This window comes from Hemicordylus capensis, chromosome 4 (genome assembly GCF_027244095.1).
Source record: "Hemicordylus capensis ecotype Gifberg chromosome 4, rHemCap1.1.pri, whole genome shotgun sequence".
Classification (NCBI taxonomy): Eukaryota; Metazoa; Chordata; class Lepidosauria; order Squamata; family Cordylidae; genus Hemicordylus; species Hemicordylus capensis.
In genome coordinates, this window is record NC_069660.1 from 321,892,357 (window position 1) to 321,916,254 (window position 23,898).

General features: G+C 60.4%; 1 protein-coding gene across 4 annotated transcripts in view; it reads left to right on the plus strand.

The window, feature by feature from the left end:
* Positions 1 to 11,450: 11,450 nt before the first annotated feature.
* Positions 11,451 to 23,898, plus strand: part of LOC128322890 (microtubule-actin cross-linking factor 1, isoforms 6/7-like) — a 49,335-nt gene continuing 36,887 nt past the window's right edge. For 2 of the 4 annotated variants that reach the window (XM_053245075.1, XM_053245077.1), the window contains exons 1-4: positions 15,840 to 16,130; positions 17,898 to 18,491; positions 19,717 to 19,875; positions 21,230 to 21,399. In XM_053245075.1, the coding sequence (XP_053101050.1) occupies positions 17,961 to 18,491; positions 19,717 to 19,875; positions 21,230 to 21,399 (860 nt within the window). In that variant the 5' untranslated portion in view covers positions 15,840 to 16,130; positions 17,898 to 17,960. Of the gene's footprint in view, positions 11,570 to 15,839; positions 16,131 to 17,897; positions 18,492 to 19,716; positions 19,876 to 21,229; positions 21,400 to 23,898 lie in introns of those variants that run through there. The other 2 variants (XM_053245076.1, XM_053245078.1) reach the window with 2 other exon arrangements.

Here is a 23,898-nt window from a genome sequence, read left to right on the forward strand (position 1 = left end):
GAACAAAGGAAACTGCCATATACTGAGTCAGACCATTGGACTATCTAGCTCAGGAATGTCTACCTAGACTGGCAGCAGCTTCCCAAGGTTGCAGGCAGGAATCTCTCTCCACCCTCTCTTGGAGATGCTGCTGCCAGGGAGGGGACTTGGGACCTTCTGCTCTTCCCAGAGCGGCTCCATCGTCCCCTGAGGGGAATCTCTTCCAGAGCTGCTCACACTTCTAGTCTCCCATTCAAATGCAACCAGGGTGGATCCTGCTTAGCTAAGGGGACCAGTCCTGCTTTCCTGTCCCCATGGCAAAAGCTCCTTGCTTCCCTTTGCCATTCCTTTTCTTTTAAGCAGCGGGCAATTCTTTCATGCACACTGAGCTCTGGGCCCATAACCCGGTTAGAGGGGGAGTTTATCGGACTGTCCCTGACTGCAACAGAATGCTCAGGGGAAGAGAAGGCACAGCCCGTTCGGAGTATCAGGAGACACGTGCTGAAGGTTCAGAAGCAGTTTATCTGGGGACATACATGTTTAGATAGAGAGCCTGCATCACTGCTGCAGCTGGGGGGGGGTAGTCGGAGGACCCCCCCCCCCGGAATGAAAGCTGAGTCTGCCAAATGGGAGCAGAGGCAAAGAGGGTCCCGGAATTTGCTCTCTCTCTCTCTCTCCCCTCCCCGCACTGCCCCCTAGTGGCCAATAGGGTTGCAGGTGGAGGGAGTCGGCGCCTGCTGGAGCTTGGATCACCAACACTTCCATCACCAGAGCTCTGCGGACCGTGTCAGCCACCCTACCCAGTGGGGCTTACTCCCCGGGAAGCCTGCATAGGGTTTCAGTCAAGTCATCAAAGCGGAAGAAACGGAGGGGAGGGAACTCTTTCAGGAAGTGAGCTATGACGGATCAACAACCCTGTCCGGAGACCCCTCCCCCTCGCTCCTTTTCTTTCTGCACCCCAAGCTTGGCAGGAGGGAGAGGGACATGCTGGGGACATTTGGCAACCTGCAGCGCACATCCAGAGAACTGCAGTGTTGCAAAGGCTGCCTGGGTGGGGAGAGGGAGACGGGGGGGTGGCTCCGCGCGAAGAAAGAACAGGCAGCCCCCTGACGAGGCCCCACCCCCAATGCAAGGAGGGGCTAGCACCACGGGCAGCAAAAAGGAACCCACGAGAGCTGGCCCATGCAAGGGGGTCTGTGTGGAAACCAGACCTCCTCTGGCGGGGAGGGCCTTTGCTGGCTCCTTCAGCATCGGAATGCCCCCTCTGGTGGCAAAGGCCTGGATGGACCAACCTGGGAACAGAGCGACCAGCTCGTCCAGGGTGGCCTTCTGGAGTGGGGCCTGCAAGAACACCTGGCAAGGACTGACTCTGGGACTTCCCGCGTGCAAAGCAGACGTTCCGCCTCTCCCTTTCTCCAGTGCTACCAGAAAGGAGTCCTGCATTTCCTCCAGCAAGAGAGCGAGTCAGCCCTGGGATGCTCCGGGTTGTGCCAAGCTGGCCAGGATCGGTTGCCCAGAACGAGGCTGCTGGCGGGCAACTGCTGAGGCCGCCCTCTCCCCCCCACCCCCGCCGCCCACAGCCTGGCAGGCAAACGTGGCGCTGGGCTTGGGCGGGCATCTACGAGGGAAGGCAGCTTCCCAGAGCGAGAGGCTGGCGCTGCTGAGCAGCCTGCCCGTGGGCATCTGGCAAGGCCTGCTCCCTGCAGGGCGCTCACTCAAGCTGGAGCTGCCCTGGACATCAGAGCCAGCCCCCCACCACCACCAGCTGCCCCCCCCCCGCATGCCCAGCAGCCAAGGCGGGGAGGGGCTGCTGGCCCCTCTCCCCACTTCTGCAGCAATGCGAAATATGGGCTGTGAGGCGGGCCCCAGCCTCCTGGCAGGATGGCACCCTGAGTGCTGAAAGCTCGCCCCAACTTCCAGAAGCGCTCTCCCCCCCCCCACTCACTGGGCTTGCAGCAGCCACTGCGGCTGATGCTGGGATGGGGATGGGGATGGGGCTGTCACTCAAGGGTGCAGCCCCTGCTTTGCCCGCAGAAGGCCCCGAGTTCAGGTCCTGCCAGCACACCCAGTGTGGGCTGGGAAAGACTCCTAGCTGAAAGCCTGGAGAGCTGCTGCCAGTCAGAGTAGTCAGTACTGAGCTGGGTGGACCAAGGGCCTGACTCAGTAGGAGGCAGCTGCTGCCTCTGTGGAGAAGGACCATCCCTCAGTGGAAGAGTCTCTCTGCTTTGCATGCCGAAGGCTCCAGGCTCAGTCCTTGACGGCTGCAGCTAGGGCTGGGAAAGACGCCTCTGAAGCCCTGGAGAGCTGCTGCCAGTCAGAGTAGTCAGTACTGAGCTGGATGGGCCAGGGGTCTGACTCGGTAGGTGGCAGCTGCTGCCTGTGTCCCTCTCCAGCATATCCAGGAGTGCTAGGGCTGTGCTGGACCCCGAGGACTTGCAGCCTCACAGGGAGAAGCGGACAGGACGGAAGGCCAGGAGCACAGGCCCGGCAGTGCCAAGAGAGCGAGGCCAGGGAGGGCCAGAGGCGGTGGCCGCCCGTGCTGGGGCGATGGGCTGAAGGGAAGAAAGGAGGTTGCCTGGGGGGGGGGCGGACACAGACCTCTGACAGACAGACAAGGAGGAGCCTCCGGGAAGGGGCCGGGCAGGTGGGCAGCAGCGCTTCTTGGCACCGGGCAGCAGGGCAAGGCGCCTGGCAAGGCTGCGGGATGGGCGGCTGGTCTCCCTGCCCTGTCCAGAGGGGGGCGCTTGCCCATCTCGTCCTTGGGGGCTCCAACATGCAAGGCATTGCTCCGTGGCGGGGGGAGGCCTCAATGCTGGCCCCCTTCGTGGCCGCATCAAGAGAGCCTGGGAGCCTGGCTAGTAGGAGACGATGGCAGCCCGCCCGGAGGAGGGGCAGGCAGGGAAGCACCCCTGGGGGTGGGGGGGGGAGATGCGGAGGGGAAGAGGCCTCTGCTGGCTGGCGCCAAGCCCTGCCCCCAACACACACTCGGCCCTAGCTCTGCCTGGGGCGATCTGGCCAAGCCCAAGAAGGGATCCAGCCCGAGGCAGGAGCCGGAGCCGGCCAAGAGGAGGCGGAGGCCAGTCCCTGCCTGCCAGGAGGAAGCCCAGCAGCAGCAGCAGCAGGAGGAGGCGGCCAGCCCTGGGGGCATCCCTCCCAGAGAGGGATCCCTCCCAGCCCAGCAGGCAGCAGGGGCTCCAGGTGAAGTGGGAGAGCCCTTGTGGGGAACCCTGGCCCGGCCCCTCAGGCCCTCCCTTCTGGCCTGGAGGTCTGTCCAGCCATCAAGCAGGGCTTGGTCAAGCCTGCTTCTACGAACAGGGGCTGTCCTGTGGCCAAAGCAGGCTCCGCCCCCACCCTTCCCAAAGGGGGCCTGGCAGTTGGGGGGGGTCTCAGCAGATGCAGCTTCAAGGCACTCCACGTGGCCTGCCAAAGGGCCTCCTTCTACGCAGGAGCCGGGCAGGCCCTCGAGGGGCCCGAGGGGAACCCCTAAGACAGGACTGGGGACACCTTTTAATGTGGTGGGTCTCTCATATGGAGCAGGGGGAGAGCAACTGGTCCTATCCAGCCCCAGCACAGCATCCCTCCAGGGGCTGTTGCTGGGATCTGCCTTATGTCTTGAGAGGAGAGCTGGTCTTCTGGTAGCAAGCAGGACTTGTCCCCTTAGCTAAGCAGGGTCCGCCTTGGTTGCATTTGAGTGGGAGACTAGAAGTGTGAGCACTGGAAGAGATCCCCCACCACCACCCGTGAGGGGATGGAGCCGCTCTGGGGAGAGCATCTGGGTTCCCAGTTCCCTCCCTGGCAGCAGCATCTCCAAGAGAGGGCCGAGAGAGACTCCTGCCTGCAGCCTAGGAGACGTTTTCCAGATTACACCCGACAACAGTGTCACTACGTGTCCGCTAAGTGTGCTTCGGTACTGCCTGTGTTTCGACAGCACCGTCCCTGCACTGTCAGCAAGGGGCCGTTCACATTTCCGACCCCTTCTTTCAGGTTTGATCTTCCCGTTACAGAACTGCAAAGCTTGGGGGGAAATAGCTGAATGTTCCCATTGTCGGAGGTTCATGCAAGCTAGGAAAGACTGCTCCCCCTGCTGGTGGCTTTGCACAACAACCTTTATTTACCATTCAAGACGATCCTGCCAAGCCGAAGTAAACTAGGGCTGAACAGTGAAAGTCATCTGCAAAGCACCAGGACAGACGAAACTGGATGGAAAGTGCCACAAAGGGTCAAACGTGCTGTTAAGTGCCTCTCTGCCGATGCCCCCCCCCCTTGAGTGAATAACCGACTGGTTCTCTTGCACCTAAGTAATTTTGGAGCCTGGAACTGAAGGCCTTTGGAGCCCTCCCCCCCCTGCCCCCGCCTCTGCCCCTGCTGCAAGTGAAGCATCATCATCCCCCGACACACACACACCCCGTGACACACGCAGTATTTTTCACATGTGGGTTCCTGAGGGCACAAACAGCAACTGAACTCCCAAGAATGTAAGAATATGAAAGAAAACATGGATGCAAAAGATTTCAGCACGCAACGGAAGCTCTTCCCACCCCACCTGGTCCATTCCCTGCTCCTCCTCCTGTCTCTCAAGTAGAGGTCATGCTCGGCTGCCTGGCGCAGGTCACAATCACGCTTGGCTGCCTGGTGCAGCTCGGACCTGCGGCCCAGCAAGCACCCCCCCCCGGGTCAGACTAGAGAGGCTTTGGGGGCCCCCTGGGGGTGTGGAGGCGGCCCTGGATTCCGGCCCGGAAGTCCAGGGGGAAGAGCACCTCTCTCCTCTTGTCACGTGGGTCTCTTGTTTGCTGTGTCCCCCGCAGGCACCGCCGGTCCCCTCTTGTGTCCTGCCATCAGACTAAGCCACCTTGACTCCACTGCTTTGCCTCGGCTGAGATCCCAGTGCCCTTCAGCCCCCTTTGTGGGCCTTTCCCAGTCCTCTGTGCAGTTCAGTGAGAATTCACTGAGAGCCAGCCGGCGACTGGAAAGTCCGCAGAGAACCTGAGACCGAAGGCAGCGTGGCTGGCACTGCAGGCCTCTGATGCCCGAAGGACAAATCCCGCAGGGTTAGAAGAAGAGAAAGCCAGGAGCCCCGGGAGCAGCAACACACACGGTCCCGCCTGGGTTGGCCCTTGCCCTCGCCATTGGGGAGGTGGTGTTCAAGAGACTGCCCTTCAGCACACCCTCCGCACAGAAGACCTTGCAAGGAGAAGGTTGACTTATTTTCATGTAAGCCGCCCTGAGCCTCTTTTGCAAGGGCAGTATAGAAATCAAATAAATACCTACATACATAAGAAGAGACTGCCAGGCTCCCTCAAGGGTCTGGAGGGCATCCAGTTCCCTGGGCGGGCTGGGGATGGGCTCACGGCCACAGAACTGCTAGAGCTCAGCCCCAAATCGGAGTCTCTAGTCGCCCCCTGTGGAAGACCCGCCCTGCTGTGCTACCCCACGTGACATGGATCTCCCTGACATTACCCGTTTAACCTCTGCCACCAAACAGACTTTTGTGCTTTAGGCTGAGTCCAAACAGCCTTTCAATTCCTGTCGCAACACCAACGTGGGCTGGAGAAACTACAATTTTGCTTTAGAGGTAAACAAGAAATTGTACTTTGCAATTAGTTCAATTAAAAGTTGCTTCACAAGTTTAGTATATATAAAACAAAACCATCAACCCAAAGAGCATAAGGACTAAACAAAATGTGGTCAAAACTGCATCCACTAACCTGACTTTCGCTGTGCCCTAACTCCTTGATTATCACCCTTAGCAACTCTGGCCTTTCCTTAGTCAGGTCTTGTCTTTGCCAGTTCCTAGTGATTTCAGCTCTGCAGAGATTACACTTCTCTGCCCCTGATTTAACAGCTCTGTGCCAGCAATTCTTCAGTGCTGCAGTCTCTCTCCAGTCTGCCTTTCTCCCGGTTTTCAGTTTTGACTGCAGGCTGAACTCTTCTCTTTTCACTCTCCCAGACTCAAACTGACTTCATCTCTTGTCTCACTCAGACTCCAACTTCAACTAACTTGTGTCACTGAACAACCCTTCTATATATACACAATTTTTGCTCCAACTGTTTTTTAAACAACCCAATCAGTGTAACGCAAAGTCTCCTCCATTTTTCAAAACTTCCCTTCCCCCAAAAACCAAACTGTCAAACTGATATTCTTAAAGTGAAACTAAGGTACAGCAGTCATGAACTCTTCCTCCTGCCAGTTTTCTCTAACACAGGGACTTGCAAGGATTTTATAATCACAATCTATTATTTATTTATTTGTTTGTTTATTTATTTATTTATTTATTTATTTATTTTCTAGGCTGCCCATTCCAAAGGCACTAGGTAGTGCACAAGTTTAAAAAAACATAAAAACAAACACCATTTTTAAAAACACACTGCTTAAAACAATATAATGTTTTAATACGTTTTTTTTATAATCTTGTTTTTAAATTTTATTGTGAGCCACCTTGGGATTTTCTTAATGAAAGGTGGGGTATAAATTTAACAATAATAGATAGATAGATAGATAGATAGATAGATAGATAGATAGATAGATAGGGTTTTAGAACAGTTCAGAACCATTTAAAACCAATTAAAATACTTAAAACCAACTTAAAAGAATTGGAAGGCCTGGATAAAAAAGTAAGCTTTTAGGGCTCTCTTAAAGGCCAACGAGCCTAAATTATGGATATCTGCCAGGGGTGCATTCCATAGGCCAGGAGCAGCTACAGAGAAGGCCCTGCTCCGAGTCACCACCAGACGTACCAGTGGTAACTGGAGATGGACCTCTCCAGATGACCTCAACATGTAATGGGGATCATATAAAAAAAGGCTCTCTAAGGTAGCCTTTCAGGGCTTTAAAGCTGTTCAGAGCTTTAAAGGTAATAATCAGCACTTCGTATTTTTCTCAGAAACACATTGGCAGCCAGTGTAACTGTTTCAAGACAGGCATAATATGGTCTCTCCGGGTTGCCCGAGACCAGTCTGGCTGCCTCATTTTGAAGCAACTGAAGTTTCTGGACTACATACTACTTTGTACTATGTACAAAGGCAGCCCCACGTAGAGCGCATTGCAATAGTCAAGCTAGGAGGTTACCAGCTGATGCACGACTGTTTTGAGGTCGTCCTCTTCAAGGAATGGACGCAGCTGTTGAATCAGCTGAAGTTGGTGGAAAGCGCTCCTGGTCATAGCCTCCACCTGAGATAGCAGGATGAGGCCTGGATCCAAGAGCACTCCCAAGCTTCATACCTGTTCCTTCTGGGGCAGTGTAACCCCACCCAGCACAGGAAGATCTAACTAATCCCTCAGATTCTGATCCCCTACAATTAGCACCTCCGTCTTGCTTGGATTCAGCTTCCATTTGTTGTCCCTCATCCAGCCCATTACAGGATAGTAATGGGCTGGATGAGAGAGTCATGCATGGGCAATGAATGCCAGATGATGATGATGATGATGATGATGATGATGATGATGATGATGATGATGATAAGGATAAATAGATCTGGGTGTCATCAGTATACTGATAACATCCAGCACCAAATCTCATTGGCGTTTTCCGATGATGATGATGATGATGATGATGATGATGATGATGATGATGATGAAGAAAAGGATAAATAGATCTGGATGTCATCAGTATACTGATAACATCCAGCACCAAATCTCATTGGCGTTTTCCGGGTTAGCTGCTCAACAGCAGAAAAATTAGGACCTATTAGGATGGTCTGTCCAAAAAGGCTGCTGGACCCAGTAGGATTTCAAAAGGCCTTGGAGGATTTTGATGTTGGTGTGGCCGGTGATTCTGTCGATGCCCTGGTGGGAACCTGGAGCAGGGCAGTAGACATGATTGCTCCTAAGCGTCCCTTCCGACCTGCTTCAAAAGTGGCCCCTTGGTATACTGAGGAGCTGCAGGGGTTGAAGCGCTTGGGTAGGCAACTAGAGCGCAAGTGGAGGAGAACTCGGTTCAAATCTGACAGGATACAGCATGTGACCCATTTGAAGATTTATGCGATGGCGGTGCATGCAGAGAAAAAGAGATTCTGGTCTGCGCGTATTGCAACTGTAGGTTCGCGCCCGGCAGAGCTGTCCCGGGTTATGAAGAGTTTAGTCTCTGCTCCTTCTACTTCCGATCAGTCCCCGGAGTCGTTCTGCTGTGATGCATTTAATGGGTTCTTTGTGAACAAGACCTCCTGCATTCGGGCTGACTTGGACTCCACTATTTCTGCAAAGTCTATAGAGGAGGTGCCCCGTGATTCCTCTTGCAGTATTAGCTTGGATCAGTTTCAATCTGTGACCTCTGAGGTTGTGGACAAGCTGCTTGGGTCGGTGCAGCCTATCACCTGTTCTCTAGATCCTTGTCCAACTTGATTGCTTCTATCTAGCAGGGAGATAGTTGGAGGTGGCCTAGTTAATGTCATAAATGCATCGCTGAGGGAGGGTAGGGTGCCCTCCTGTCTGAAGGAAGTGGTGGTTAGACCGCTCCTTAAGAAGCCTTCCCTGGTCCCCTTAGCGGTGGATAGTTACAGGCCAATCTCCAATCTCCCTTGGTTGGGCAGGGTGATTGAGAGGGTGGTGGCTGACCAGCTCCAGGCAGTTTTGGAGAAAACCGATTATCTAGACCCATTTCAAAATGGCTTTAGAGTGGGCTATGGGGTTGAGACAGCCTTGGTCGGCCTGATGGATGACCTTTACCAGGGAACCAACAGAGAGAGTGTGACTCTGCTGGTTCTTCTGGATCTCTCGGTGGCGTTTGATACCATCGACTATGGTATCCTTCTGGATCGTCTGGGGGAGTTGGGGATAGGGGGCACTGCTTTGCAATGGTTCCACTCCTATCTCTCGGGTAGATTCCAGATGGTGGAGCTTGGTGACAGTTGCTCCTCAAAACAGGAGCTGCTATATGGAGTCCCCCAGGGCTCCATTCTATCACCAATGCTTCTCAATATCTACATGAAACAGCTGGATGAAGTCATCAGGAGATTTGGTGCTGAGTGTTATCAGTATGCGAATGACACCCAAATCTACTTCTCCATTTCATCTTCAGGAAATGGCTCTCATTCTCTAAATGCCTGCCTACAGGCAGTAATGGGCTGGATGAGGGATAACAGATTGAAGCTGAATCCAAGCAAGATGGAGGTGCTCATTGTAGGGTCTCAGAATCTGAGGAGTGAATTAGATCTTCCTGTGCTGGGTGTGGTTACACTCCCCTGGAAGGAGCAGGTGCGCAGCTTGGGAGTACTCCTGGACCCAGGCCTCAACCTGGTATCTTAGGTGGAGGCTATGGCCAGGAGCGCATTGCATCAACTTTGGATGATTTGACAGCTGCGTCCATTCCTTGAAGAGGACGACCTCAAAACAGTGGTGCATTAGCTGGTAACCTCCTGGCTTGACTATTACAATGCGCTCTACTTGGGGCTGCCTTTGTACATAGTCCAGAAACTTCGGTTCGTTCAGAATGCGGCAGCCAGACTGGTCTCTGGGGCAACCAGAGAGACCATATTATGCCTGTCTTGAAACAGTTACACTGGCTGCCAGTATGTTTCTGGGCAAAATACAAAGTGCTGGTTATTACCTTCAAAGACCTGAACGACTTAGGTTCGAGTTATCTTAGAGAGTGCCTTCTTCTGCATGATCCCCACCGCATGTTAAGGTCATCTGAGGAGGTCCATCTCCAGTTGCCACCGGTTTGTCTGGTGGCGGCTCAAATGCGGACCTTCTCTGTAGCTGCTCCTGGGCTGTGGAAGGCACCCCGGCAGAAATCCGTAATTTGAATTCATTACTGTCTTTCGGGAGAGCCTTTAAAACCTCTCTGTTTGGCCTGGCCTTCCAGGGTTTTTAACCTACTGTAAATTGTTTTAAATGGTTGCCCTGGTTTTCCAGGGTTTTCAGCTTTTTGAATGTTTAATTGGTTTCATTCTGTTTTTATAGTTTTGTTTTTAATTGTTTTAATTGTTTTTATCCTGTTGTAAACTGCCCTGAATCATTTTGGAAGGGGGGGTATATAAATTGAGTGAGTAAATGAATGAATGAATGAATGAATGAATGCTTCCGTTCAGGCAAATCGCATGCGAAACGTAAACAGCTAGGGGAGTAGTCTCACGGAAACTTACAACCCAAAAAAGCAGCAACTTTTTTGTGCCGGATTCACAATGTCATAGCACTCTATCGCAGTGATTGAATTCGTAACAAGGCATCGGAAATCTGAATGGCAACCCTGTTGTCAGCATAGAGACTGCGGTGTCTCAACACAGGAAGTGTGGAAGCAGAGTTCCAGGATCCTCCCTGACCCCGCTGCAGGGTGTAATCTGGAAAGCGCCCTGATGAGCTCAGCCAGCGGTTTCATGTAGATGTGGAAAAGCATTGGTGACAGAATGGAGCCCTGAGGGACTCCATTTCATAGCTCCCGTTTCGCAGAGCGACTGTCACCAAGCTCCACCCCCTGGAATCTGCCTGAGAGAGAGGAGCGGAACCACTGCAGAGCAGGGCCCCCATCCCCAACTCCCCCAGGCAATCCAGAAGGATACCGTGACCGATGGTATTGAGCGCCATCGAGAGACCCAGAAGAACCGGCAGAGCCACACTCCCTCTGTCGATTCCCCGGTAAAGGGCATCCATCAGGCCGACCAAGGCAGACTCCACCCCATAGCCCACTCTAAAGCCAGTTTGAAATGGGTCTAGATAACCGGTTTCCTCCCAAACCGCCTGGAGCTGGTTAGCCACCACTCTCTCAATCACCTTGCCCAACCAGGGGAGATTGGAGGCCGGCCTAGAACTGTCCATCACTGAGGGATCCAGGGAAGGCTTCTTAAGTCGTGGTCTGAGCATTGCCTCCTTCAGAGAAGGGGGCATCCTACCCTCCCTCAGCAATCAGTTAACGATATCAACTAGGCCATCTCCCTGCAAGATGGAAGCAGCCAAGTCGGGCAAGGGTCCAGAGAACAAGTGGGAGGGTCAAGCAGCGAGGTTGGTGCATCATAATGCCATTTACAATTCATTTCCAATACAAGGGTTCATTTACAAAAACCAAGAGGTCTAGGCCTCGTGTTCCTACACACCCTCCACACAGCTGCCCTCCCCTCCCATTTACAGGCACCGTCACTTTTGCTCAGAGAGCCAAGGGATTCGCGGCCGCTTAGGCAGGGCCTCTGTGCACCCTCCGTGGGCCCACCGCACGAGTGGGAGGGGGCTCCCCAAGCAGCCTAGAGGGGCAGGCCGAGTCCCAACCTTCTGGGGGGGGGGAGGTGAGGCTCAGCAGGGAGCCCAAGGTGCCAGGGCTTGCGGGGGGGGGGGGCTCTTTCATTTGTTCCATGAGGTGCACATTTGAAATGACCCATTGCCACTCTGAGGCTGAGGGTGGAAGAAGGCCCTGGTGGGGGGGGGCTCCTTTGGACTCACCCGGGTCACGGCCGTTCTGCCCCGGCCCTGGAGCATATCAGGGGGGCTCACCGGGGCAGGCGGCTGACGGTCTCTTTTGCTCCCAGGGAGTGGCCGAGGGACGAGTGGCAGAAGGAGCCGGGCCTGGAGGTGTGGGCGCAGCTGGTCTCCCTGTGCCACTGGCTGGACGCCCTGGAGAAGAGGCTGCCGGGCAGCCCCCACCGCCGGGAGGACTCGGCTGCAGAGGTAAGGGGAGGGGCGTGATGGGTTGCACTGCCCCTTGGAGCAGGAGAAGCCCCGCCAAGGCCTGAGCCCTCCCTCCCAGCTTCACGGAGGCTTCCTCTTTCTTTGGGGTCAACAATGACGCTTCCCAAGAGCTGAGCTTGCTGGATCAGAGTAAGCAGCTGGCCCCAGAGTCCCGCTCTTCCGCTGCCTCCTTGGCAAACCATCCCAGCTTGGCCGGCAAAAGCCAGGAAAGGGGGTGGTCAGCCGGAGCGGAGTAGCAGCAGCAGCCCCCCCCCCGCGGCCAGCCTCTCTTGCCACCTTCTTCAGCCCCCCGCCCAGAAGGAGAAGGTGCGCACAGGAGGAGAGGCCCTCCAGGGGTGGGGGTCACACGGCCTGGCAGCCTGCAGCGGCCCCTCCCCAGGCAGGCCCACCACTGGCTCACCTCACATGCTGAGGAGGCCTCTGCGGATGCCCCACCACAGCCAGGCGCAGAGGGGCAGAGCCCCCAGCAGAGCTCCTCAGGGAGCCCCCCACCCCACCCCACGGCAGGGCCTTCCAGCTGGGGCACCCTGTGGAAAGCCCCCCCTCCTCCCAGAGGCCAGCCCTGCTGCACACGAGGGGCTCCTCCCCGCCGGCCCTCCGCATGCAGCAGCCGCACAAACTGAAAGGCTCATTCAGGCTGGACAAAGAGCTGCTCGGAGGGCAGAGCACCACCCAGCTCCCAGGACCGCAGCCAGCCGAGCAGGCTTGTCCCAGGGCCCTCCTCCTCCTCCGCTCTGCCGGGGTTGCTGCTGCTCAGGCCAGCCTGGCCAGCGCCAGAGGAGTCCTGCCCCCCTCAGTGGCTCCCTCTCACTCAGCCTGGTCGTGCTCCACCCCGGCATGAGTCACACACACACACACACACACACACACACACACACACACACCTCCAAGCCCCCCCAGTCTCCTGTGGATGCCGTCTGCATGTGTGCCTGTCTGGGCGAGGAGGCAGGGCCTGAGGGTCCGTCTCACCCTCTCTGCTGGTAGCACAGCCTCCTGATCTGGGGCTGCAGTTGCTCAGTCTTGAGGGGAAGGCACTCTGCACGCACTCAGAGGCCTGACTGTGTAAGGTGTTTGCTGGGGCAGGACTTCTGCCAGGTGCTGCAGCCAGCGCTATCCACAAGGCTGCCCCAGGACCCCCTGTCTGGTTGGGGCAGTGTGTGTGTGGGGGGGGGCTTCTGGGGCTGGGCCACATGGGGGTAGCTCCTCTGGGTGGCAAAAGAGGGGGGGCCAGCCCTGGCAGAAGCCCACTCCCTTCTTCTTCCTGGTGGGTCCACCTGTGCGGTGGTGGGGAGTCCTTCTGGCATCCCAGACAGGCTGCGCTGTCGCCACACACACACCCCCGTCATCAGCAGTGCCCCCACAGCCCCAGCCCTGAGGGCCGCAGGAGGGAAGGGCCAAGGGGAGAGGGGCCCTCTCTCTGGACGGAGGGGGGTCTGGCCCGCCTGGGGCGGCTTGCTCTCCCTCTCTCGTCCAGCACCGCCTCTGGGTGCCCAGGGGCAGCGCGGGGGGGGGGGGGCTGGGGGCCATGGCAGCCGGGCTGGCCCCGTCCTCAGTGCCGCTGCTGGTCAGCTGGAGCCCTGGGCGGTTCCCCGCTGCCAGAAGGCTGCTTCCTTGAAGGCGGAGGCGCCACTCTTACCACTACACCACACTGCTGCTTTAGCAGCAGGCGAGGAAGCAGAGGCACTCTGAGCCAAAGTCCAGGGGCCCCACGCCCCCAGGGAGTGGGGAAGAAATAGGGGGCGGCGGGGAGATGGTAAGTTGCCAGTCGACATGTTCCTGCTCATGCCTCGTTGCCTACATCTCCCTGCTTTATCTTCTTACAGTCTTGTGAGTCCCGTTGCTGTTTGTGCCCTCAAGAACCCGCTTGTTAAAAATACTGTGTGTGTGTGTGTGTGTGTGTGTATGTGTAGGGGGGTGATGCTTCACTTGCAGGGGGCGGTGCTCCAAAGGCCTTTAGGTCCAGGATCCCAAATTACCCAAGTGCACCTCTGCGAGGAAGTCCTTCCTCTGTGTGCCCCCCCCCGCCCGCCCGCCCGCCCGCTTTGGAGGCATTCAGACAACTGGTTGAAGCCATTCTGTTCTCCTTTGGGGTCTCTGTGCACTCGCTGGCTGGATCTGTGCCTGCCCGGAGAAACCTCCAGAACTCAGCCGGGAAGTTTGAGGCAGGGCTCCTGCCCCCCCCTCGCCCCCCCCCCCGCTTGCCACAGCACATGCCCAAGCAGGCCTGGCCTGCGCCTCGCCTCTCTCTGCAATGAGCCTTGTTGCTCTTCTGTGTTTAGAAACGGAACGCAAATAATACGAAGACGCCTCGATTACAAATGCAAAGAACAAGCACCCAGTAAAACCAGCCAGCCCCCCAAAGCAGTATCAGCAGAAAAAGAGAGCGGCAGCCTCCCTCCTTTAGGGCCCGGAGGTGGGGGGGGGGCGGCAGCAGCCACCGTGGGGAACAGGTGGCCGGCCTAGAGAGGCTCCCTTGGGCCTGATCCTCTTCTTTGGTCCAAGCCCCCATGCAAGGGGGGCTCCTCAGCTGCTCTTCCAGACTGGGAGGGGGAAGGAGGAGGAGCGGATGCCCACTGCAAGGGGTTCCCAAAGCGGGGGGGCATGTGATGACCAAGAAGGCCACTGGGGCTTGGCATGCGCAGCAGACTCTGCTCTGGGACTCGGCCACGGGGGCCTCCTCGCCTAACCAGAAGGACCCAGAGCGGGGGGTGGGGTGTGTGCACTCTTCCTGGGTCCTTCTTCCGGGTCCCTCCCCGCCAAGCCCCCCTGTGACCCTGGGGGGGACCTCCCATGTCTCGGGGAGTGCCAGGCCAGAGGAGACAGGTGGGGAGGGGCTGCTTGGTCCTGCAGGCGGGTGGGGTGGTCCGGTGGGGGGAGGGGGGCATCGCCACCCACGTCCCTCTCCAGTCTGCACTTGTGAGAGGAGAGCTGGTCTTGGGGTAGCCAGCAGGACTGGTCCCCTGAGCTAAGCAGGGCCCACCCTGTTTGCATATGAATGGGAGACTAGAAGAGTGAGCCCTGGAAGATATCCCCCCCCCCCCATGAAGCCGCCACTCTGGGATGAGCATCTGGGTCTCAAGTTCCCTCTGCCCTGGCAGCATCTCCAAGTCAGGGCTGAGAGAGAGAGACTCCTGCCTGCAACCTTGGCGAAGCCGCTGCCGGTCTGTGTAGACAAGACTGAGCGAGATAGACCAGTGGTCTGACTCAGTAGATGGCAGCTTCCCATGTTCCAGGCTCAGGCACCAGGGAGGCCCAAGCCCGCATCTAGGTCGCCCGGTGTCCCTCCCTGGCGGCCTGTGGCAGGGTCGGTCCTCTCGAGGCCGGCTTCTTGAAGCGCGCCCCTCGCGCCCCCGACGCCGCACCCCGAGGCCAGGTGGAAGAGGCAGGCATCCTTCCGCTTGCCGCTCCGAGGCGGGCGGGGCGCGACCAGCAGCCGCGTGCCTGGCGGGAGGTGCCCTGGAGCAGGACCCCAGAAGTGGGCCTTGGAGGGGAGGAAGGCAGCCGCCGCAGCCGCAGCAGCAGCCCGTCGGCAGGGAGCCCTGGCGGCCGCTCCTCGGCTCCTCCCGGCCAGGCCAGGGCCCTGTTCACCCTCTTGGCGCGCGCAGCGGGGCGCAATCGGTGCTCGCCGCCTGCCGGGGGCGTCCGCCTTGTTGGCAGCGCGGTCGGGGCAGAGATTCGTCGGCCCTCGCCGGCCTCCCTGCAGGAGGAGCCCTTCCTTGCCGCGCTGCGAGCCGACAGCGGCGGCCCAGCAGCAGCGGGAGCGGGGGGCAAGCAGGTCTCCGGGGCAGCCGCCGCCGCCGCCGCCGCGGGTCACTGAGCGTCGCCCGACTGGGGCGCGCTTTGGCCGCACCGGCTCCGCGAAGGGGGTCGCGCCGGAGGCCAGGCGGGTGTGAGTGATGGGAAAGTCGCCGCCGCTGGAGGAGGAAGGTGGCCCAGGCGGCCTCTCTCCCCTCCCCGCCCCCCTCTCGCGGCCGGGATGGTTGCGAGCCCCGTGGTGTTTCCCCAGTAACGGCAATTGTGTGGGAGCCAGCAAAGAGTTAATGCGAGCGGGCTTATTGTGTTAGCCCGAGTGTGCTGAGGGGGTCAGCGGGGCAGCGAGGGGGAGAGGGAGGGTCTCTGCCGCCGCAGGCAGAGAAGCCGCCGCCGCCTCCCCAGGGCAACCTGCCGCCACCGCTGCCCCGGAACCTCCTCCTCGTGGGCCGCCCCCAGCCAGGCCCACTGAGCCGCCCCACGGAGAGCCCCGCGGCGGCAGAGGGAGCCGCAAGAGGCCGGGTCGCCTCGCCGGGCGAGCCCTCGGGGACCTCGCTGAGTGGGCGCCGCCGATGCCCGCCCCGCGGCCGCCTCTGGGCAGAGGAGCAGTGCGGCCAGCCCAGTGGCCCAGCCGGGCCAGCAGCAGCCCCCGCCGGGCGCGCTTCCTCCTCCTCGTCGTCCGGCGGGAACTTCGGCCCTAGGCGCGGCCTCTGCCCCGGCCTTCCGCGCAGGGGCGGGGGGCACTTCTTCTGCCCGCCACCAGCCGGGACTTTCCTGCCACGCCATGGAGGTAACGACAGCCCCGACGGGGCTCCTGCTGCGGGGAGCCGAGAGGGGAGCCCGGCCTGCCTGCCTGCCGGGTGCCCGTGAACCTGCCCTCCGCCCCGCCGCCGCCTCCTCTTTGTCGGGCACAGACGGCCGCCCTCGGGTGGCCCAGAGCCGAGGAGGGACTGCGGCGGCGGGAAGCCGCGAGGCCTGCCGGACAGCCCGGGCAGCTGGAGGGGCCCCAGCAAGACGTCCGGGGGGGGGTGCGCGTGCGGGCAAGCCGGTGGCCAGTAGCTCGGTGGGGCCCGCCCTGGGGCTCGGGCGGCTCCGGCTCGGGCTCGCTGCTCTCTGCCCTGGACCCCCGGCCTCTTCGGCAGCAGCAGGCGGCTTTCCTCCCAGGCACCTGCTGCGCACAGGGGCTGTGGGGTGGCGGAGGAGGGGAGGGGGCGGGCAGGGCCGGGGGGGAGGAAGCTGCGGGGGGGCACCCCAAAAGCCTTCCTGCGCGCAGGCAGTGGCGCTGGGGCCTGGCTCTGGCGGGGCTCGCCTCGGGTCCAGGCCCCACCTGGGCGGCGGCGGCCCTCGGTGGGCGGCCAGTTGTCGGGCGGCGGCCGGGCCCGGGCGATGGATGCAGCCCAGCCTCGCCGGCTGCCCTCGCCCCCGCCCGCCCGCCCGCCACCCCTTTGTCAGGGCTGTGTGGACAGATGGCTTCTTTCGCCGGGCTCGGCCGCCCCCTCGTCCCGGATTGAAGCGGATGGCATCCGGCGGTGGCGGTTCGGCGCAGCTGCCCATCTGCCCGCCTCGCTGGCTTCCCGCTCATTTGCATTCGCCGCTGGTGAGCCCGCGCGCCTGGAGCCCGGCAACAAGAGCCGCCGCCTGGGGGAGCCTCTGGCTTCCCTCCCCTCCCCTCCCCTCCAGCAGCACCCGGAGCTCCGCGTCCCCTCCGCTCTCCCCTTCTTGGCTGCAGGAGCCCGACCCCCAGCCCCGGCCTGCCCAGCCCTCTGCGCCCCACCCTGCAGGGGCATTCAAGTTGCCCTGGGGAGCGCGGGGGGGGGGGGCGCAGCAACAGGCATCCCCGCCTCGGCTCAGGGCTCCAGAGGAGGGCCAGCTGCCTTGCAGGCCGGCCAAGGCCTCCGGGGCCCCCGAGGGCTCCTCCTCAGGAGGGGTGTGGGGCTCAGCATCCGCCCCGCTGCCAGCCTGCAGGCACGGCTGCCCCTCTGCCTCCCCTGGCCCCAGTGGGCCTTGCTGGGTCCCCCCTGCGGAGTCCCCCTGAGCATGTGCTTGGCCAAGGGAGCCAGTCCGGGCCCCAGCAGCACCCAGGCAGCGGGGGGAGGGGGGCTCCAGGCAGAACCTCCTGGGGCTCTGCAGCAAGGGCTGGTCCCGCCTCCCCTTGCCCAAATGCGGGGGGCCCTTCCCATTGGACGGCCTGGCCGCAGGGCTTTGCGCCCATACGGCTATCCAGGCCTCTGTCCAAGATGTGGCCCCTGCGCCCTGCAGGGCTTCCGCGGGAGGGCAGTGTGACCCCCACTGTCTGACTCTGCGGGTGGGTCCCTGCTGACCTGGGTCAGCTCAGCACTTCCTCTTCATGGGAAGGAGGTTTTTCCTCCTCAAGCAGACACTGCAGGGCAAGAGGCTCCCCTGGCCTTGGCCTTGTGTGTGTGTGGGGGGGGTCAGGTGCCATTGCTGCCGCCCTTGGGGCTGAAGGGCTCCATCTGTCTGGATCTAGCCCCCCCCCCCGCCCCCACCCCAGTCTGGAGGCAGGCCATGCCCTCCTCCTCCTCCTCCTGTGTTTCAGGCAGGGATCTGAGCTCTGGGCCTCCAAGGGCCTCTGCCCGCCCGCCCGCCCCCATTGCCGGTCATGGGCAACTCAGGGGGCAGGCCCAGCTGCCTGGGAGCGAAGAGCCGGAAGCCGGAGGACTTCCTGAAGGACTCCTACCTGAAGGACCTGGGCCTGGAGTCCGGCCGCCCAGCCGGGAGGAACAATGCCGAAGGCCGCGCAGGGCCCCCCGCTGACAAGCCCGCCCTCTGTGCCGTGGTGATTGAGAATGGCTGGAGCGTGGCCCCGGGGCCCGGCAAGAGCCAGCCCAGCAGCCCCCTGCCCAAGCAGAACAACAGGGACGTCAAAGTGCAGAACGGGAGCCTGAGCTGCAACCCCCTCAAGGCCCAGCTGGAGGCCGCATGGAGCCCTCCCAGGGGCCTGGGGCAGCGGGGCAGCTGGCTCTGGAAGCCCCTCACCACCACGGAGGTGACGGAGGTGACGGAGGTGACGGAGACGGTCGTGACCGAGACCGTGGAAGTGACCGAGTACCCCGGCGGGGACAGGAGCCAGGAGCCCACGGTCACCAGGACGGTGAAGGTGCTCGCGGAGTGTGCAGGAGCCCTGCCTGAGGTTAATAGGCTGCTTGGGGGGAGAAAGGGGGCCTGAGCCCTCCCAGCCTCTCTTCCGCCTCCCGCCATCCCCTCTGTAGGCGAAGAGGAGCTGGTTCTGAGCCGGGGGTCCCGCGGCCAGGCATGCTCCTCTCTCTCGGCCTCCCCGTCTGCAACGTGGAGTTGATCATGCCGGCCCGCCTGGCAGGGTTGTTGGGAGGATTGTGGAGATGCTGGAGATGAAGCTCTTGGGACACCCAGGGAAAACCTGCTTCGTCAATGCAAGGCCTTCCGGGTTGCTGGTGGCTCGGCCGTCCTCCCATGGTGGGTGCCTGCCATGAAACCAGCAGGCCCCTGCCCCCCCCCCCCCGATCCCAGCCCCCAAGTGGCACTTTTCATGGCCCCCCCAAGCACTGGGTTAGGAGGCTAGCTGCTGCCAGGAGCGCCTGGTTGTGCCAGGAGAGAGACGGACGGGCAGGGCTGGAACTGCTCGCCACTGGAGCGGAGGCTCCCAGTCAAGCGGCAGGCTGCTGGGCGTCCTTCTCCAGGTGGCCAGGAGGGGGCTCTCGCAGGGCTCCCCCCGCCCCTGAGCTGCTTGGGGCCCCGTCCTCTTCCGGACTCTTCTGTGGCCCACAACAGAGGAAGCCCTTTGGTCAGCGCCCCCCCTCCGACCTGTGGCCCTGGATGGCAGCATGTTTGCTCCCCACATCCCTGGGGGGAGACGTTTTGGGGAGAGCTTCTCTTCAGCTCTCCAGCTCAGTTGACCTCGTGTGGTTCCAGCAGCGCGGGGCCCTTCTTCCTGCAGCACTCCCCCCCCCCGGGGCCCCGGCTGAGTGTCTGTGTGTGTGCGTGTGTGCGTGCTGATCTGCAGCCCTCTCGGCCTCCGTCCTGGGTGCCAGGGGGCGCTGGGCTCTTTCCTCCAACTGCTCCGGAGGCATCGGAGGCTGCCTGCTGACCGGGGGGAGCCTCCGCCTCAAGGGAACATCGCTGTGGGCCGCCTCGGCCCTCTGGGCTAGTGAGAGGGAGGGAGAGGCTTCTTGGGGCTGACCTCTGGCTGGGGGGGAGGTCAGACTGAGGGAGAGAAGCAAGCCCCCCCCCCCGGCACGTGAGAAGCTGTAGCTGGGGCCTTGAGGCTGGGAGTGCCCTCCGCCATGGGGTGGGGCCTCTGGAGGCTCCTGCGGCTGCTCCTGCTGGCTGGCCTCTAATCCAGGCACCTGCCCCCCCTTTTCTCCCCCCCCCCCGCCCAGGCAGCTGCCTTCCTGGGAGACCCACGGAGCATGGAGCCGATCCAGGAGACGTGGGAGAAGATGCTCAGCTGGGTGGGGGACATGGAGGAGCTCATGGCCGGCCAGAAGCCGCCTTCTTCGGAAGCCAAGGTGGTGAAAGCCCAGCTGCAGGAGCAGAAGGTGAGGGGGGCGTTTCCTGCAGGGCTCTGAGCCTTGGGCCCAGGGCCGCAAGGCCAGGGCGGGGGGCGGGCTGCAGCTCAGAGGGAGCGCATCTCTGGATCCGTCCCTGGCGGCGTCTCCGGGGAGGCCTGGGAGAGACTCCAGCCCCAAACCTGGGAGAGCGGCCGGTGGTGGCTGCCGCATGCAGCCCCCCGGCTGAACGGCCGCCCCGAACGCTGCTGAGGCCTGTCCTTGTGGGGGGGGCAGTCTAGAGGCAGCAGTTAGTCCCAACTGGGGCAGCTAGGCTGGTCTCTGGGGCAACCCCCCAGACGCGGCAATGGCTGCCAGTATGTTCCCGGGCAAAGTGCCAGGTGCCTCTGCAGCCCGCCACGGCTTCGGCAGGGGGTCCCAAAGAGAGTCCCCCTTTCTCTATGGGCCTCCTCATTGACCCCCAAGGCCATCTGAGGAGGTCCGCCTCCAGCTGCCGCCCACCCCTGTCTGGCAGCGGCCCGGAGCCAGGCCTCCCCTTGAGGGGTCTCAGACCCCAACCCTGGACGTGGGAACTGCCCCCCTCCCCTGCGGAGGTGCCTGGCTGGCCCTCATTGCTGGCTTTGAGACCCCCTCTGTGGTGGTTTGGTTTTGGTCGGGGGCGATGGGGAAAGGGCCCCCACCCCAGGCAGGTTGGAGCAGCTTCCCGGCAGCACTGGGACCACAATGCCTTGCGGCTGGGGGTGGCGGGATGGGAGTGGGAGTCGCTCTGCTTCTGGGGAGACTGGCTGGCCGCCCCTGAGAGGCGGGGGGGAGGGGGCTCTGAGGTCAGGCCTGGCTTGGAGCTGGTGGGCAGCGAAGCCCGTCCTCTGCCTAGAGTGGAGCCCCCCAGCAAAATGGGGAGGCAGCCGGTTCAGGAGAGACCCTCCTCCTCCTTGCCCCGCCCCATGAATGCAGGGGACTTGCCACCTGCCTTGGGATTAGACTCATGCGTGGAGGACAGACATTAAGGAGAGCTAGATGGAGCCTCCAGTTTGGAGGCAGTCTACCTCTGAGGCCCAGATGATGGAGATATGTAGAGGGGAGAGAGGGTGCTGGCTCTTCTTACACTGTTATGAAGCACCCACGAGCCCCCCACCCCCAAATCCAGCAGTGAGACCCCCGAGAGAACCCCAGAGCCGCTTGCCGTGCCCGTCACAGAGAGCAGCTGCCCCCCTGCCCGGCCTCTCTCTCTCTCGGGCCTTGGTGCCCTCCAGGCAGCCTGGCTGGCCAGGGTGGGGGCCCTGGGGGGTTTCTGCTGCGGCAACTCGGAGATGCCAGGCTGGACTGGGGGGGGGCCCAGGCTGGGAGCAGCTCCGGGCTCACCGGCTGTCCTGGCCCCAAGCAGCTCCTGCAGCGCCTTCTGGACGAGCGCCGGCCCCACGTGGAGCGCCTCCTGCTGCAGGAGAGGTGGCCGCCCCCTGAGCCTGCCGGCACGACGGAGGGGCACCGAAGGGACGGGGACCTCGCCAGCCTCCAGGAGAAGTGGGCCGCTGTAGCCCAGGGGGCAGAAGCCAGGTGAGTGCCCGGCCCAGCCCTCCCCAGTCCAGGGGGCCTCTGTGCTTGGCTCAGCAGGCAGGGCACCGCTGGAGGTCTGCTCAGCTTGGGCAACCTTTCTGGTGCCTCTTATTCAGATAGTGCCACCCAGCTGTCCAAAGTGTGACGAGCAGGAGAAAAAGGCACACACACTCTCGGGAAAGTCATGTGAGCAGAGAATAGGAGCCCCCCCCGCCCCCCGCCCCCCCCCAAAAACAGCCTTTGAGGAGGAGCATCTAGCTAAGAGCATCAAGGCTGACCACAAAGAGTTCTGTAAGTGCATTAGAAGCAAGAAACCAGCCAGAGAAATGGCTGGCCCTCTGGATGGCCAAGGATTTCAAGGGGTAAGGAGACTGCAGAGAAGCTGGATGGATTCCATGCATCTGTCTTCACTCCTGAAAATGCTGGACAGGTTCCTGTGCTTGAAATGGCCTTTTCAGGAAAGGAGTCAAAAGAATTGAGGCTGGTGGCCCCGTCTGGCCCCAGCTTCTCCCTCCAGGGTACTCTGTTGAGGAGCGGGGGGGGGGGACGTGGGCGGGGAGGAGGAGTGGCTGCGGCCTATAAGATCCTTGCCAGGATCCCTCTCGAAATGTCTTGTCATATTGAATGTGTGTACTGAAGGTTGGGGACCAGGGATGGACTGGGACTTCTGTTGGTGCACCGGTCACCCCGTTGCCCAACAGAGTTCCTAACGGAGCTGATGGACTCTGTCTCAGGACTGGCACTGGAGTCTCCCAGGCTTATCATGCTGGGGGACTTCCATGTTCACTTCAGGACCAATCTGTCCGGGGTGGCTCAGGAGTTCATAGCAGCCATGACAACTATGGGCCTATCCCAAGTGGTCTCGGGACTGATGCATGTTTGGGACACAAGCTTGATCTGGTCTTTTACTCTGGCCAGGGTAGTGTTCCATGGGTAACTCCTGTGACCTCCCCATTGTCATGGATGGACCACTCTCTGGTTAAGGTTGGGCTCACAATCACGTCCCACCTCTGCAGGGGCTGAGGGGCCTATTAGGATGGTCTGCTTGAGAAGGTTATTAAATGCAATAGGATTCCAAGAGACCTTGGAAGGGTTTAGTGTTGGCTCTGCTGGTGATTCTTCTGTTGGTGCCTGGTGGAGAACTGGAACAGCAAACTCACCAGGGCAGTAGACATGATCACTCCTAAGTGTCCTCTCCAAACCGCTTCGAAACTGGCCCCTTGGTATACCGAAGAACTACGGGGGCTGAAGCGGTGAGGTAGACGACTGGAGCGCAAGTGGAGAAAGACTTGACTTGAATCCGACAGATTGCAACATAGAACGCATTTGAAGACTTATGCTCAGGCATAGACCTATGCACTGCATGTGGCACCGAAGTGATTCTTTTCTTCCCATATTGCATCCACAGGCTGACACCCAGTGGAGTTGTTTAGGATTGTGAGAGGGCTAGTACATGCCCCTTCTCCCTTGAAACAGAATCTGGAACCATTAATTACCCACTGTGACATTTTTAATGAGTTCTTTGTAGATGAAATCTCTTGTATTCAGCCTGACTTAGACGCAGACCCGACAAGAGAGGAGAGCTGGTCTTGTGGCAGCAAGCAGGTCCCCTTAGCTAAGCAGGGCCCGCCCTGGATGCATATGAATGGGAGACTGGAAGTGTGAGATATTTCCCCCCCTGAGGGGATGGAGCCGCTCTGGGAAGAGCATCTGGGTTTCAAGTTCCCTCCCTGGCAGCATCTCCAAGATAGGGCTGGGAGAGATTCCTGCCTGCAACCTTGGAGAAGCCTCTGCCAGTCTGTGAAGACAATACTGAGCTAGATAGACCAAAGGTCTGACTCAGTATATGGCAGCTTCCTATGTTCCTAATTATTGCAGAGTCTAATGTGAGCATTAGGGGTGTGCACGGAACCGCCACACTGCGGTCCGGCACTGGGGTGGGGGGTAGCTTTAAGAGAGGCGGGAGGGCTTACTTACCCCTCCTGCCGCTTTCCGCTGTGGCGCCGTAATTGCTAGAGTAATTGGGGTGGCAGGATACCTCCCTGCCGCCCCTTCCCCGCTGCTGCTCTGCAAAAACTCCCAGTAACCCTTTGCTGGATATGTGCGCAAGCATCGTGCGCGTGCTTCACATCACTGACATGTGCACACGCAAAGGATTACTGGGAGTTTTTGCAGAGCAGCGGCGGGGAAGGGGTGTCAGGGAGGTATCCTGCCGCCCCAATTACTCTAGCAATTACGGCGCCACAGCGGAAAGCGGCGGGAGGGGTAAGTAAACCCTCCCGCCGCTCTTAAAGCTACCCCCCACCCCCAATCTGAACCACCCAGGTCCGGACCGGTCCGGAGGCCTTTTCAGTGCCCATCCCTAGTGAGCGTGTCCAGCAACTCCTCTTATGTGGCTAGGCTGGATCAGTTTCACTTGGTGACTCCTGATGATGTGGATAAGCTGCTTGGAGCAATGCAGCCCACCACCTGCCCTCCTGACCCTTGCCCGACATGGCT